The sequence below is a fragment of the Delphinapterus leucas genome, chromosome 10 (assembly GCF_059928025.1).
Source record: "Delphinapterus leucas isolate spDelLeu-1000000601 "Yukka" chromosome 10, BTC_Dleu_Yukka2, whole genome shotgun sequence".
NCBI lineage: Eukaryota > Metazoa > Chordata > Mammalia > Artiodactyla > Monodontidae > Delphinapterus > Delphinapterus leucas.
In genome coordinates, this window is record NC_143138.1 from 48,134,561 (window position 1) to 48,150,281 (window position 15,721).

Sequence of the window (15,721 nt, forward strand, 5' to 3'; positions counted from 1 at the left end):
TTAAAACTTCCAGTGGTGTTGGGAAAACTGGACAGCCACATGCAAAAGAATGAAACTGGACTGCTATCTTATACCATACACAAAAGTTAAGTCAAAATGGATTAAAGACTTGCATGTAAGACCCAAAACCATAAAACTCCTAGAAGAAAACGTAGGCTCCTTGACATTGATCTTGGCAATGATTTTTAGAATTGACACCCAAAGCAAAGCAACTAAAGCAACTAAAGCAAAAATACACAAGTGGGACTTCATCAAACTTCATCAAACTTCTGCACAGGAAAGAAAACCATTAACAAAATAAAAAGGCAAGCTACTGAATGGGAGAAAAGATTTGCAAATCACATCAAATACAGGGTCAATGTTGAAAATATATAAAGAACTCATACAACTCTGTAGCAAAAACAAAAAAATCCCAAAAACAGTCTGATTGAAAAATGGGCAGATCTGAATAGATATTTTCCCAAAGAAGACATACGATGGCCAACAGGTACATGATAAGATGTTCAATATTCCTAATCATCAAGGAAATACGAATCACAACCACATGAGATATATCACTTCACACCTGTTAGAATGGCTATCATCAAAAAGGCAAAAAACAAAAAAAAACAAGCATTGGTGAGGATGTGAAGGAAAGGGAACCCTTGTGCACTGTTGGTAGGAATGTAAATTCATACAACCACCTTGGAAAACCTATGGAGGTTCCTAAAAATATTAACAATAAAACTATCATAGATCTAGCAATTCCACTTCTGGGTATTTATCCAAAGAAAACAAAAATATTAATTTGAAAAGAGTTAGTTGCAGCATTACTTAAAATAGCCAAGATATGGAAGCAACCTAAGAGCTATCATAAATGAGTGAAAAAAAAAATGTGAAATGTATGTGTATATATGTATCTATATCTACATATATTTATTCATATGTATATATGCATTATACACACATATATATACATGTATACACATACATACATACATATATGATTCAGCCATAAAAAAGAATGAAATCTTGCCACTTGCAGTAACATGGATGGACCCTGAAGGCATTATACTAAGTGAAATAAGTCAAAGATATACTGCATAATCTCACTTATATGTGGACGGTAAAAACCAAACAAACAACCCCCCCAAAAAAAACCAATGGAGGCACTTCTCACACACTCCAGTTGTGGCAGCCTTATTCCTCCCTGGCCTGAGTGAGCAAGTGTGCTCCAAGCAGCTGCTGCTTTCATTCTCTCTTGCCTGGGCAGGGAACAGACGCCTGAGGGCAGCCCACATGCAGAGGTGAGGCCAACACCAAAGCTGAGCCCCAGGGGCGGTGCGAATAAGGAAGAGGAATGGAAATCTCTCTGTGCAGCTGCACAAGCTGTGGATTAAATCCCCATGATCAGCTTGGTAAACCCTGTGTCTATGGAATGTCTAAGGGACAATGAGTGCTCCCACAACTGAGACCAGTCTAGCTCTAGCAGCTGTGGACTTTGGGGGCAAGTACACATAGGAGTCGGGCCAAGTCAGAGGCTGAGCTGGCCCCACAGTGCCCATAGCGGGTCCAGAGACCTACCTAGAGGTATTGGAAGGCCTCCTGGGGAGGTGGGGTTGGCTGTGGCTCATGGTGGGGGCAAGGACACTAACAGCTGAGGCCCCAGGAAAATATTATTATTACTGTTATTTTTTGTTTTGTTCTGTTGTTGTTATTGTTTTTATTTTTTCTTTATAAACATTTTTTAATATATTTTTTATTTTTCTACTTTTACTTTACTTTTTGTTATTTTGTGTTTTTTTTCTTGTTTTTGTTTTGTTTTTAGATATAAACATTTTTGATCATTTTTGTGTTTTACATTTTCTTTGCTTTTTTTTTTTAGTTTGCTTTCTGCTTTTGTTTTGCTTTTTGTTTTTGTTAGTTTTGTTTTTATTGTTCATTTTCACTTTGGGGTTGTTTTGTTTGTTTGGTTGTTTTCTTGATTTTAGTTTTCTTTTTTTTTTCCTCTTTGTTTTTATCATTTGTCTTGTGTTTTGTTTGTCTGTCTTCTTTTCCTTTTTTTTTTCTTCTTCTTTTTTTTTTTTGCGGTACACGGGCCTCTCACTGTTGTGGCCTCTCCCGTTGCGGACCACAGGCTCTGGACGCGCAAGCTCAGCAGCCATAGCTCACGGACCCAGCTGCTCTGCGGCATGTGGGATCTTCCCGGACCGGGGCACGAACCCATGTCCCCTGCATCAGCAGGTGTACTCTCAACCACTGTGCCACCAGGGAAGCCCTCCTTTTTTTTTTTTTTTGCTGTGCCACTTGCCCTGTGGGGTCTTGGTTCCCTGGCCATGGGTCAGGCCTGAGCCTCTGGGGTGGGAGTCCAGGACACTGGACCACCAGAGAATTCCAGGCCCCAGGGAATATTAATTGACATGAGCTCTCCTGGAGGTCTCCATCTAGATACCAAGACCCAGCTCCACCCAACTGCTTGCAGGCTCCAGTGTGTATACAAATATCAAATCATTATGCTGTTCACCTGAAACTAATATAATGTTATATGTCACTTATACTTCAAAAATTTCTAAATAAGAAAATTTTTTAAAGTAAAAATTATAACTTCCAAAGCACTTTTTCCTAGGAAAGTACTAGAAGATACACTTTGGCAAAATAGGGGAGTTAAAAAAGAAAGAGAAAGAGACAGGATGTAGGAAATAGAGACTCTGATCAGAAAAGGAGCATGGGAATTCCCTGGTGGTCTAGTGGTTAGGATTTAGTGCTTTCACTGCGGTAGCCCAGGTTCAATCCCTGGTCAGGGAACTGAGATCCCACAAGCCACACAGTGTGGCCAAATTAAAAAAAAAAAAAAGGAGCACGAAAGTTCCAGGACAATGGCTGTGCAGCAGACCTAAAGTCAAACCCGGTCTACATTACAGCAAAGAGGTGTAGGAAATGGGTGTCCAGGAAAAAAAAAACTGAGAGTAACTGTCATGTTTGATCATGTGGAAACAGTACAGAGAGGGCTTTTATAATCCTTTTAGAAGATTTGGGAAGAAGAAATAAAAGGTACACAGAAAACTAGGAAAATAAACAAGAAGGCAATTATTAACTCTAGAAAAAACAAAAGGTCTATAAGGAAGGAGAGGTAATCAACATTGAACAATAATTACACAGTAGTAATAATGTAAATACTGAATGCTGATTTAACCCCAAATTGTGCTATAAGTGTATTGCAGGATGGCAGATGGGGACAAAGAAAAAATAAGAAAATTGAATCTTCAACTATCACAATGGAAAGCCAGATACCAGAAGAAAGAGCTAAAAAGACTGAAAAGTGATTGTTTTAGGGAAATGGAACTGGGGGTTGCAAAGAGGTAGGCTTTTCTTTATAAGATTTTTAGCACTATTTTATTTTGTAAGCCATTTTTATGTGTGCTACTGGTTAAAGAAAATAAATATAAAAATTACTTAAAATAAGTTTAGAAAGAAAATAAATCAGGCTACTACAATAAAAGATTAATCTCAATGTATTTAAATGTAACCAAAGGAAATGACTGCAGCTAATCTTAGTAAGAAAATGGAATGTGGGGTTGGCTATTACTCAGAAAATATGACCTGAATAGTCATCTTAGAAGGATTAAACAGATCTATTAAACTATTAAACAAATCTATTTAATACTATTTAAAATTATATATACTGTTTGCTATGAAATTCAAACACACAATTTATAATAATCCTTATTAACTTATAAATTAAAATATCTACAAGCATATAAATAGTATTAAGGAAACACAAGTGTAATTTATAAAAAGTAAAAAGCTTATGATGAACAAAATTATGATTAACTTCTAATGATTAAGCAAATGTGTATCTGAGATGAAGAGTCACAATTATTTGGTCTCATCTCACATTTCACAAAGCACTGGCTTGAAATATTTCCAAGTAACTTTGCATTGAAGGTTATCAATAAAACTTCTGTTTTAGGATATTTTTTATTTTTTAAACTGATATAACATGTTCTACTCTAAAAAATCTGGACAGTGAATCTAATCGTTGTTACTGAGGATGTGGTTATGGGTAAATGTGTACATTTGGAATTGCCTTCATGAGGAATCAGATTCTTCCCAAACTAAGAGACTCAGCTTTAAAATGTTGTCAAATGTCTTTCACATCAATAAAATTTAGGGCAGTGGCCTCCAAAGCTGGGTGCCTAAGGCAATCCACTGGCGGGTGGGGGTGGGGTGAAAAATATCAACACCCCTATTTTGAATTTTAATGTACCCCTTTATAGTTTATTTCTGTTGACTGTATGTACCATAGAATAATTATACAGTGATATGTGTACAGAATTCATAAATAAGCATACATATTGATATACTAGAGTGTATTATCAAAAGAATTTACTAATGGAATTTCATGATCACAAATATTTGCAGACCACTGATTTAGAGATGTCTCCCTACTTACAGTTGGCAAACCATTAATAGTCCATGGGAGTAACTTAAGTGTTCGTGAGTGAAGAGGGCAGGAGAAAGCTAATATATCGCTCTAAGCTAAAAAGTTCATTTAACTTATGATTAAGAATTAGACAACTTACCTGCTACAGTTGAAAATATTGTGATAAAAAGTGAAAATGTTGAAGTATACAAATGGCTGGATTTTTTACAGCCCTTGATATGTACATTTGTCACCCATATGTCACAGACTATATTAAAATAGTTCAACAATGTGCTCATGTGGTGGTTCTAAAAGGCTTTGTTGATGAAGAAGTGTTCTACAGAAAGGAAAAAACCTAGAAACCATTGATTTAGGAATTAAATGCCCAAGCAATCTAAGAGTATTTTATTCTCTCATATAGGCAAAATACAACTCAGTCATCAAGAACTACACTAGTCACTGTCCAATACAGTATCCATAGTCACATAGGGATATTTAAATTAACTAAAATTTGATAGAATTTAAAATTCATATCCTCAGGCACATAGGCTATCAGACACATTTCAAGTGCCTGATAGCCACATGTGGCCAGTGGCTGCCATACCAGACAGTGCAGACAGAGAACATGCCATTCAGTGCAGAAAGTTCTATCGAACAACTCTGCCCTAGAATAATATTCAGAGACTCTCAAGTTGAAAATTTTCAGATTTTTATACTTACTAACTGTTACTCTGTCCTTATCCCCCAACATAATGTTGTTTGGCGTCAGGTCTCTATGGATGATCCTCTTCTCCTTGTGTAAGTACCGAAGAGCTAGGCACAGCTTCAAACAGCAAAGAACAAACAAATGTTATTTCCCCTATATATACAGATAAGACAGCCACTCATGATCACTACACACAATTCTAGGAAATCAGCTCAGAAGTTTACTGTTTCATAGAAAAAGTTAATGAAGATAAAAGATACCTGTATAAATATTTTCCATAGTCTCTCTTCAGCAAAATGATGTTGTTTTTCCTTCAAAGAACTGAAATGCTCTCCAAGAGGGGCCCCTTCTATAAGCTCCATAACTATATACAACCTATCATCTATATAAAAAACAAGAAAAGGTAATAGAAATAAATTCAATATAGACATTTTGAAAAAACTTATGAACTAGAATCCAAGTTTCCCAATGGGTGTTCAGGGCACAACACAAAAGAGTTAGAGACATGGACCCAATCAGCTCTGGAGGGGCTGGGGGCGAGGGGGTCTTGGGGACAACCGGAGCCCAGCAACAGTCTCTTTCAGCTACAGGCAACCTCCTAGCATAAGTTTACGCTGGCAAACTTTATCATTTTCTATGTACACCAGGATGTGGAAGGGTTGAGAGGCACCAGAGAGAGCAAGTAAATGATCCCAAATCATGGAGGATTCCCTGAAGAACAGGTAAACCCAGCTTTCCTCTCAATGGTCTAAAATTTACCCTTAAATCAAGCCAGACATTCAGACATTAAACTGCACTGTTCTTCAGTCTCGTAGATTTACCTTACAGTATTTTACAATGAAATCATACCGTGGTTTAGCAATGACCCCACTGGATATACCACCCATGATGGAAATTTCTGTGATGCCAGCTCAAGAGCTGAGAAAGCTGGCCTCCTCCAGATTTCAGCTCATGGATCCCAGGAACCTCACATAACTGACTGGGTTTGTCTTTTTGCTTTGGATGCCAAGAAACAGAAGTAAATTCTACTTTCTCCTCCAAAGTCAATATGTAACTATTAACAACAGTATGTGATATGTATCTTTTGTAATGTTTTGGATGTATGTAAAATATGTATATATACAACATTTACAAAAATGAAGCCACACCATACATATTCTGCAACTTATACTTTTTTCATTCAACATTCTTATATGTTCGTCAGTACACACAGACCCACACCATTCTTTCTGTTGGTTACATAGTATTCCACAATACAGATGTATCATAATTTATTTAATCATTCTCCTAAAGATTGACATTTATATTGTTTCCAATTCTTCATAATCCCAAGAAATATTTACTGTATGTACTAATCTTGCCCCTAACATTAATTTTCTCACCTTTTATTTCCTTTTATCATGATTTCTTAATCTATTTTATCTTATGGTTTTTTTTTTGTTTTTTTTTTGCGGTACGCGGGCCTCTCACTGTTGTGGCCTCTCCTGTTGCGGAGCACAGGCTCCGGACGCGCAGGCTCAGCGGCCATGGCCCACGGGCCCAGCCGCTCCGCGGCACGTGGGATCTTCCCGGATCGGGGCACGAACCCGTGTCCCCTGCATCGGCAGGCGGACTCTCAACCACTGCGCCACGAGGGAAGCCCTATCTTATGTATTTTTAAGCCACTGCCAATTCTTTTTGGAAGAAGTCAGGTTATTTTGTTTTTAAATTAAGACAAGTTATGTCACTTCAGTACAAGTCAGAAGCTAGTCTAGATCTCTTTATGATGGGCTATGCACTAAATTATGGGAAATTATTCTAATATCAAGAACAAATGGCCAAGGGGGCAGGATGTACTGAGGAGTTTCAGCACTGAGTTCCTCTGAGTCAACCAGAGGAAGGGAGATGGGTAAAATCATAACATGGCAAAGTACACAACAGGTTTGCATAACAATAGCACTGATAAAGAGGCAGCAAGGAAGCCCCTTTAAAGATTTATTTTGAAATTTCACAGGTGAAGCATATAAGGTCTATTAATATGTATATTACTTCAGTCAAATGTCCTATTTTTTTAAAACAAGTGACTGAGTTTGGTTTCATCTCAAGATTTGATTCCATATTCCATCATCTGAATGATGATGCAGAATCAGTCAGGGCTCCATTGCCACCTTGTGGCAATTACCTGAACTTGAAGAAAAAGAAATCTCAAAAAACCTAGATCCAATTTATTTGGGGGGTGGAAAATGTCATTTTTTCTAAAAGATGACAAAAAAATGTCATTCTTTCTTAAAGAAGCTACCAACCTTTAGTTTTCTTTTCTCCTGATCCTACTATGGGCTTTTTGTATATGAAAATAGCAATAATTATTATTTTGGTTTGTTCATGCAGTCTTACATATAGGGATCTAAGAATTTTATAAGTATCTTTTGATCATTGATTATCAGTGTCTCACTGATCAAGAAATGTCATCCAAGGTCATACAGACAACAAAAAAGGTAGAGAAAATAGTCGACTAAGCTTATTTTGTAACATTCTAAAATAAAAATATGTAAGTAACATAGATACATTATTAGAAATATCATGGAAACTCACACTTACTTTCCAGAAATGTTTTGTAATAGCGTACAACATTGGGATGATAAAGCTATAAGAAAATAAATAACAAACATTATACTACTTCAAAATATAAACTTGTTTTCACAGACAATTTAGTTGGATTTCATACTTGAAAACAAAAAAGAAATCATCATATTTATATTTATTTATAAAACAAAGCATTTCAAGATATCATCTAATTTTTCAGGATTCTTTTTATTTGCTGCTAACAAAACTGTTCTGAAAATAGCAATCTCCCATATAGCCTTACCAAATAGAATTGAAAACTGATTGTTCTTTATCACCTAATTTAACTAAATTAGAGGACTGTAGAACTGGAAGCTATCTTAAGAACTCATTTAACACTTCCTGTCCCAACATCACACACAGATTGCATAGAGGAGAAAACTGAAATGAAACAATTAATTTTGAACACATATACTATGCTCTTAACCTCCCCCTGCCACTTAAATGTTTATATACACTGTGTCTATTTACATGACTGGTGTCTTTCTATGCTCTCCAAAATTATTAGTTTGAAACTGAAATAACCTAAGAGTTATTAACTCCATTAAAATAATAATAATAATTGCCAAGGACTCCATCCTTGAACAAAATTAGGTCAGGCTCCTCAGAGTCCTCCTCTGGACCAGGCCTCCTCCTTGGCCTGCCTGGTTTCAGCAAGAATCCTGCTAAGCCAGTTTAGTGAGCATCTCTGCCCTCCGGATATCCAATCAAGTTCCTCATCCCCCCATCTTTGTTACCTAATCAAGTTTTTCTTCCCCCAACCTGATAACTAACCAAATTCCTCTTAGTAACTTTCCATCCTTTGACCCCCCCAGCCCTGCCTTTTGGTTGTAAATCCCCAGCCATCCCTGTTGTGTTCAGAGTTGAGTTCAATCTCTCTCCTCTACTCTAATAGTTGGACTTCTATTGCAGTGGTCCTGAATAAGGTCTTCCTTGCCATCTAAAAGTTCTTATCACAAGGAAAAAATGTGTAACTACGTGTGGTAGATGTTAACTGGACTTACTATGGTGATCATGTCACAATACATACAAATACTGAATCATCATGTTGTACACCTGAAACTAATATGCAGTCATATGTCAATTATACTTCAACAAAAAGTGTCCAGGCACCAAAGAGAGCAACAATTTCTCTTTGGCATAGTTTACCTCAGAATGTAACATGGAAATTCTATTTTTTTTTGATGGAATTTCTTTAATAGATGTATTCCTATTCAGATTATCTTATTTCTCCTTGTATGAGTTCTGGTAGTTTGTGTGTTTTAAGAAATTGATCCATTTCTCCTACATGGTCAGATCTGTGGCTATAGAGTTTTATGCAGTATTTTTTTTTTTATCATTTTAATGTTCATGTGATCAGTAAGGATGACCCCTCTTTCATTTCTGATATTGGTAATCTGTGTCTGTCTTTCTTTTTTTTCCAAGATTAGTCTGGCTAGACATTTATCAACTTTACTGGTCTTTTAAAGAATAAACTTTTAATATTGTTGATTTTTTTATATGGAATTCTTGTTTTTTATTTCATTAATTTCTGTTTTACTTTTATTTCTTCTGTTTGTTTAAGGCTTGAATTGCTCTTTTTTCTTTAAGATGGAAACTTAGAATATGGAGTTTAGATATTTCTGTCTTTTAATACATACATTTAATATTTTATATATATATATATGTGTATATGTATCTTTCTAAACAGTGCTTTCATTGCAGCCCACAGATTTTTATAAGTTGTATTTTCATTTAGTTCAAAAAAATTTCCAATTTATATGAGACTTTTTCTTTGAGCAATGTGTTATTTTGTAGTGTGTTGGGGTTTTTTTTACATTTTTATTGGAGTATAATTGCTTTACAATGGTGTGTTAGTTTCTGCTTTATAACAAAGTGAATCAGTTATACATATACATATACATGTTTTCCCATATCTCTTCCCTCTTGCATCTCCCTCCCTCCCACCATCCCTATCCCACCCCTCCAGGCGGTCACAAAGCACCGAGCTGATCTCCCTGTGCTATGCGGCTGCTTCCCACTAGCTATCTACCTTACGATTGGTAGTGTATATATGTCCATGCCACTCTCTCGCTTTGTCACAGCTTACCCTTCCCCCTCCCCATGTCCTCAAGTCCATTCTCTAGTAGGTCTGTGTCTTTATTCCCGTCTTACCCCTAGGTTCTTCATGAAATTTTTTTTTTCTTAAATTCCATATATATGTGTTAGCACACGGTATTTGTCTTTCTCTTTCTGACTTACTTCACTCTGTATGACAGACTCTAGGTCTATCCACCTCATTACAAATAGCTCAATTTCATTTCTTTTTATGGCTGAGTAATATTCCATTGTATATATGTGCCACATCTTCTAATAACATAATAACATCTAATAACATAATAATTTTCTACAAGAATACTAAATTTTTGTGGTTGTTTATTTACAATTTGAGTTTCTAAGTAAACTGAAATTTGTTTTATCTCAGAATAGTCACTGGTACATCATAAATGGCTTGCATCTCTTTCTGGCCTTTCTTCTTTTGAAGGAGAGTCTACTGGTTGTCCACCAAAAATCTGCTCTCACACTCCTCCACTCCACCGACTTGTAGCAGGATGTGCTTCCCCACCACAGATCACACCTCTCAGCCTCTCTCACAGCCTCAAGGGGCTCATCCCTGAGTTCTCCCCAGTGGAGTGTGAGGGGAATCCTATGTCTGAACCCAAAACGCCGGGTGCACCAGCAGATATAAATGTGCCTTGGCAGGTGCAACGGGAGAGGAAGAGTGGGCATCCCCGTGTGACCTTATGGAGCAGAGCACCACACCCTGGACTGACAGGAAGACAAAACCCATTGCACGGTGAGACCTCTCCTTCAAGCCCATGCACTTTGGGGCTTCTTTGTTACTGCAGCTTAATCTTAATATTAACAAATACACTCTCCCTTTCTAGTCCCATTTCTCTCACTTCTGTCTGCCATTACCTCCTCCTTTTTGACCTCAATTTACTGTCCTTTCATTGGTTTAAGCCCGTGGTGCAAGCACAGTTCTACAATTTTGAGCTCCCTCAAAGTTCAAGCAGAGGCCTCTTATATGGCCCCACCCTGACGCTTTCTTTTCTTAGAAAATATACTAAAACCAATAGTCTACCTCATCAACTAGCAAATGGCCAGCAGATTTTAAACAATATGGAACTAGGTAAGCAATAGAACCGTATTCTAGACCTAGCTCACTGGCCAGGACTACATCCAGATTTGGGTTCAAATGAAGATATTAGACCAGCCTAGGGCAAAAGTCATGCTCTAGCCTTGTGCTATGAAACAGCACACCACCCAAGGCTAGAGTGTTGGAATATGAGCAAACACTAACTTTTCAAAATCTAATCTCTTTGTACATAAAAGTCAACTATAAAACAACCTATTAATGATATTTACTGTAAATTATAAATTGGAGTGGAACTAGAGATTTCAATGAAAAAAGATCTTCATATTTATGGTTCTTTATGTCCTAGCACAGATGCTATGCAAATTTAACTATTTGAAAACAAAGAGCCATGAACTGATTGGTCTCCCCAGGAGTTACAGACAAACAGTATTCATAATGAATGTATAAATAAAGAAAGTTGAAAAAAAACCAATGTGTTCTTTGATCACAAAAAGAATTCCTATTTCTCTCTGACACGTTTATTCTTTTTCCTGAAACAAACCTTCATAATGATACATGAGTTGTGAACATTATGTTAGAATGTTTTGCTCATGTCAATAAATAATAACCCATCTTGAAAATTCACATTTTAGATTACATAAGCCATATCTGAGGAACGTTAACAACTTGGTTCCATTTGACAAAAGTCAGGGAAGCCTTAGTCATATTCTTATGCATGTAACAAAGTAACCAAATATTCTACAATATAATAAGAAGGAAACGAATATGCTTTCTCATATATAATACTCTCTGTGCTGTGAACTCAATTGTTCTGCATCCCTGGCCCTGATACAGTTATGTCTATGGTTCAATGTCAAGCCTTAGGAGAAAACCTGGTGATTGATATCACCTCAATGCCAATTATATTAAGCAGAACCAGTTCTTACACAGCACGGACAAGGACAGCACATGAATTCTACTTTTTTTGATGACATTTTTTAAGGAAACCGTCTTCATAAACAAAAGCATTTACCTGCTCTTTAATTATGGTTAATTCAGAAACAATATTCCTTACACTGCTGTCTCGATCTTTTTTATCCTTTCCAAATGCTGGGTTATGTAAATTGACTTCTTTCATTGCTAAAAGATTTTGACCACTATGCTTTCTAACCTAAAATAAAGGAGACAAAAAAAAAAAAAGAATGGTTTGGGAGTAGAGAGGGGAAGAAAGTGATTAGATTAATAAGGTCACATGATTAAGCCAAGTCATCTAAATAAGTCATATATCTTTAAAAAGTAAATTTGTATTTACACTAAGCTCACCTCAAAAAAATTGGTATATCCTGGATCAGCCTGCAATATTTCATAGGATTTTACTTGGTAAATACAGAAACACTGGTGTGAACTTGGAGAATGTGTCATGCATTGGGACAAGCCATTTTGACTATTTGTATGAGAGATTAGTGACAGCTTTTGTCTTCAAAGGTCAGTGACCAATTTCTAGAGCTGAGAGCTAAGGTAAGACAACATCAGTGCGGCTATCTGTTGTACAGAAACAACCATTCTAATTTTTATATCTATTTGTTCACTGACAAGGGCTCCAATTCACTTGTGTGTGGGTGTGCAGGGAGACATGCAGTTTGTTTGGGAACATTGGAAATGTTGTTCAAGGGCAAGGTCACCTTGTAAACACAGCCAAAAGCTCCACTTCCAAGATGATCCAAAACTGCATAGTTGCCTATATATTTCGAAGGAGCTTTATTCTGATTAACGCTTTCAATATTTTCAGCAATTTGCTTCAGTTCATCCTCCTAACCAAAAAATGAAAAGGAAATGGGTTGCTATGATAAGTGCATCCTAACTGCATAGCAGCCTGACAAAATATTTAAAGCTCAAGACTTACCACTAATAAATTCAACTTTGATACTAATTCTTCATAAGCACTGATATCACGAACATAATGTCCTATGTCAATGAAGATCTCAAACAAGTCGGTGGGGAAAAGTCTACAGAGAAAAATACACACACATACTTCCTATAGGAGTTGGAAACTCTGGCCCATTCCTTCCCTTTTGGACCTGGCTCACTTATAGGTTAATTACATTAAATACACTGCCAACAAATGGGGGAAATAATACTCACCAACTTATCTCATGAAAATAAACTAGAGACACAGTTCTTAAGAGGTAAGGAAAAACAATTGGAAAGGAAAGTTCCAGAGATCTACTGTATGACACTGTGCTTATAGTTAAGAACACTGTACTGCACACAAAAATTTAAGAGGGTAGATGTCATGTTATATGTTTTTTGCTACAATAAGATATGATACAGATTTTACAAAAATCTTATTTGTAAGACATTTGGGGGTGTAGTATTAAATATACTAGGAATGAATGTTTATTGGGTGTTTATTGAGCACAGAGCACTTTCACAAATACAATTTGATTTAGTCCTCATGAAAATAAAATTAAAATACAGGTGAATAAAAAAATGAGGAGATTTATGCATCATTTCCAAGCTACTGGTTTCAAGGGTTTAGGTTTATTAAAATCTTTAAGTCCACCGATGTGGATGATTTAGGACCTTGAAATGAAAGGTTATAATGAATAACGAATACTTCCTTTTCTTCCCCTAAATTCAACTGTTATATAGAAATAAAATAAAAACATAAAATGCCCCATTCTTCCAAACAAAAGATGTTATATTAACTCAAGATTTTATTTCCATTTTGCCTTATCAATAAAATTCTAGTAAGAACTTGGGGCCTACGATTTGGCTAACCTGCCACCTCTATGGCACGCAGACCACACCTGTAGGTAACCACGGTCTGCTTCCCAAGGTGGTGGTTTTTCTGTCATGCTCACCACACAACCTTCTGATCCAGGAACATCCAGCCTCCTCCCCTTCAGATGGGTTCCTATACTGTTAAGGACATCCAGACAAATACTTTCTTTTCTATTGATTAAAAGGAAATGACTAGATCAACTTTGGACATTTCTGAATGGGCAAAAACAAGCACATATTTTTATTTCATCCATTAAAAATGTTAATGTCTTAAAAAAGAGAGAAAAACTAAAAACCATAGCAGTTACATATAATTAAAAGAGTTGTGCTGATGTGATTCATGTGCTTTCCTCATCATTTTGTGAATTTTCAGTGTTAAGATATCACTAGGGCTGCTCAGTATTATCTGTGGATTTTAAGAAATCTGAAGGCACATGTTTTGCATACTGACTCTTTATTCTCTTACTGTTTGCATCTAAATCAGGTACATGAAAACAGTTGACTCTAATGATCACTGATCACTTAAATTTCTCTAAGCTCATACCTTTTAAAGAGTGGTCTGTTTCTTTCCATACTGAAGAGAAACCTCAAGGCTCTGAATGCATAACACTGGAAATAAAAGGATATATGATTCTCAAATGGTAGCTGAACAAAGTAAAACATTTTCAGGATAGCATGATCATGAAGTGAACATTAACGTGGCTTTTTGGCGAGTGTGGCTGGTCTCTGTGGGAGCCACAGCTTGTAACTGAAAACAGACAACATCAACACCTGGGCCAGTTCTCATGTTTAAAAAGTATTTGCGTTGTGGAAGGCTAGGCATCTGGGCCTTGTTTCACTCAGTGCCTGTCATTAGTTCCTTTCTAGAAAGTACAGAAGGAGCAGAGAGACAAGAAATAAAACTCCTACGCCGAGAAAACCAAATGTCCCAAGATTTCCAGGAGCTCAAGGTTTATTTTCTTTCTAGCCTGCTATGTATGCCTCAATATTTATATAGTTTCTCTGAGAAAATAAACACTAGAAATAATGACATGTAAAAATAGCCACAGGCACACTGGACTCAAACTTGACAAATTGGTCTCTTGAGTAAGGTCTAAAGCATTCCCCAGATAGAACCATCTACAGTAACTCCTGAGAACACTCAGAAAGAGGCCTGTGAGACTTTAACAAAGAAAAATAAACACTGGACATTTTGCAGTGCTGAGAAAAAAGAGAGAGCCCCAGGCTTGCAGCTGTACCTGTACAATAGGCCACCACTGGGGTGACCAGGGTCTGCTGAATTCGAATCTGGAATCATTTCATGAAATTAGTGATCTGAATATAGAAGGGTCACAAACAAAACTGTCTGGAGAAGCCAGGCAGATAACAAGACCACATGAAGGAGACTGGTGAGAAAGCAGTGGAGACTGTGAGAAGTGAGGAACATGCATGTGCCTCGAAAGAATTTCCATACATATTCTTTAAAAGCCTCTACTGGCTTAACAGAATACACGTGCAGGAGGGAGTGTACTTTACCATGGTCCGGCACAGTGTCATGCATCAGTGCTGTACTAGAGAAGTAAGTCCCACGCCTGTGTGTTCTCAGTGGTAGCTCTCCAAAATCTCTGCCTGCCAGCCCACAGATACCACCAAAAATTCTCTGCTAGGTTTGACCATCATTCTGGCTGAAAGCTCTTAAATCAGATTGAAGGCAAACGTTGTTTTTTACTTCCTGTTCTAACGACTTGAAAAAAAGATAAGCTGCAGCTACTGCAAAGGCTTACTTTAAATTGATTTTATCATGCCAATGTCTTTGGGGACACTTGCCCCCTGGTGTCCACTCCTCAAAAAAGCACATAGGACCCTGCATAATGTGGCCCCTTCTTACCTTCCAGGCCTCATCTCCTAAGGTAGGGGTCCCCAACACCTGGACCATGGACCAGTACTGGTCCGTGGCCTGTTAGGAACTGGACCGCACAGCAGGAGGTGAGCAGCAGGTGAGCGAGCAAAGCTTCATCTGCCACTCCCCATCGCTCCCCATAGCTCCCATTACTGCCTGAATTCTGCCCCCATCCCCGCTCCCGTCCATGGAAAACGTGTCTTCCACAAAACCAGTCTCTGGTGCCAGAAA

General features: G+C 37.2%; 1 protein-coding gene across 1 annotated transcript in view; it reads right to left on the minus strand.

Annotated features, from left to right (window-relative positions):
- Nucleotides 1-15,721, minus strand: part of NEK10 (NIMA related kinase 10) — a 308,999-nt gene that overhangs the window by 220,100 nt on the left and 73,178 nt on the right. Inside the window, exons 17-23 of the mRNA XM_089918950.1 lie at nt 14,156-14,220; nt 12,731-12,833; nt 12,510-12,638; nt 11,861-11,998; nt 7,686-7,731; nt 5,369-5,490; nt 5,123-5,225 (exon numbers count right to left, since the gene is read on the minus strand). Coding sequence (XP_089775076.1) covers nt 5,123-5,225; nt 5,369-5,490; nt 7,686-7,731; nt 11,861-11,998; nt 12,510-12,638; nt 12,731-12,833; nt 14,156-14,220 — 706 coding nt within the window. The remainder of the gene's footprint in view (nt 1-5,122; nt 5,226-5,368; nt 5,491-7,685; nt 7,732-11,860; nt 11,999-12,509; nt 12,639-12,730; nt 12,834-14,155; nt 14,221-15,721) is intronic.